This window comes from Geospiza fortis, unplaced genomic scaffold, assembly GCF_000277835.1.
Source record: "Geospiza fortis unplaced genomic scaffold, GeoFor_1.0 scaffold375, whole genome shotgun sequence".
Lineage (NCBI taxonomy): Eukaryota > Metazoa > Chordata > Aves > Passeriformes > Thraupidae > Geospiza > Geospiza fortis.
Window position 1 is genome coordinate 75,489 of NW_005054641.1, and position 1,109 is coordinate 76,597.

A 1,109-nucleotide genomic window follows, 5' to 3' on the forward strand; every position below is an offset into this window, starting at 1 on the left:
GGGACACACCTTGGAACTCGAGGTGGGGAGTGAGGGACACACGAGGGACACGTGGAGGGGACACGGGGACACACCTTGGAACTCGAGGTGGGGAGTGAGGGACACAAAAGGGACACACAGGGGGGACAAGGTGAGGAACTTGAGGTGGGGAGTGAGGGACACACAAGGGACACGTGCAGGGGACACAGGGACACACCTTGTGGACACAGGTGAGGAACTCAACAGGGAGTGAAGGACACACGAGGGACACGTGCAGGGGACATAGGGACACATCTTGGAACTCGAGGTGGGGAGTGAGAGACACACAAAGGACACACAAGGGACACACAGTGGGGACACATCTTGGAACTCGAGGTGGGGAGTGAGGGACACACGAGGGACACGTGCAGGGGACACAGGGACACACCTCATGGACACAGGTGTGAGGAACTCAATGCAAGGAGTGAGTGACACACGAGGGACACGTGCAGGGGACACAGGGACACACCTTGTCGACGCACGTGTCGAAGAACTCGAGGCAGGGCTCGCGGTCGCTGGCGAAGGAGCAGTCCTCGATGAACTGCGTGAAGAGCTGCGTGCGCAGCAGCTGCCCGTAGAAACGCTGGTACGCGCGCTCCCGGGAGCGCAGGAACCCTGGGGACACAAAGGGGACACAAAGGGGACACAAAGGGGTCATTGGGGTGGCGTGGGATCAATGGGATGGGATCGATGGGATGGGATGGGAGGAATGTACAGGATGGGATCCACAGGATGAGATGGGATGCACAAGATGGAATGGATGGGATGGGGTGGGATGCACAGGATGGGATGGGATGGGATGGAATGGGATGGGGTGGGATGGGATGGGATGGGATGCACAGGATGGGATGCACAGGATGGAATGGGATGCACAGGATGGGATGGGATGGGATGGGATGCACAGGATGGGATGCACAGGATGGAATGGGATGCACAGGATGGGATGGGATGGGATGGGATGCACAGGATGGGATGCACAGGATGGAATGGGATGCACAGGATGGGATGGGATGGGATGGGATGCACGGGACAGGATGGGATGCACAGGATGGGATGGGACAAAGACGAGCTGGACCCAGACGGACAGGACA

General features: G+C 59.2%; 1 protein-coding gene across 1 annotated transcript in view; it reads right to left on the reverse strand.

The window, feature by feature from the left end:
- DENND4B (DENN domain containing 4B) overlaps positions 1–1,109 on the reverse strand; it is a 43,896-nt gene that overhangs the window by 19,860 nt on the left and 22,927 nt on the right. The window contains 1 exon segment of the mRNA XM_031064831.1: positions 438–648. Coding sequence (XP_030920691.1) covers positions 438–648 — 211 coding nt within the window.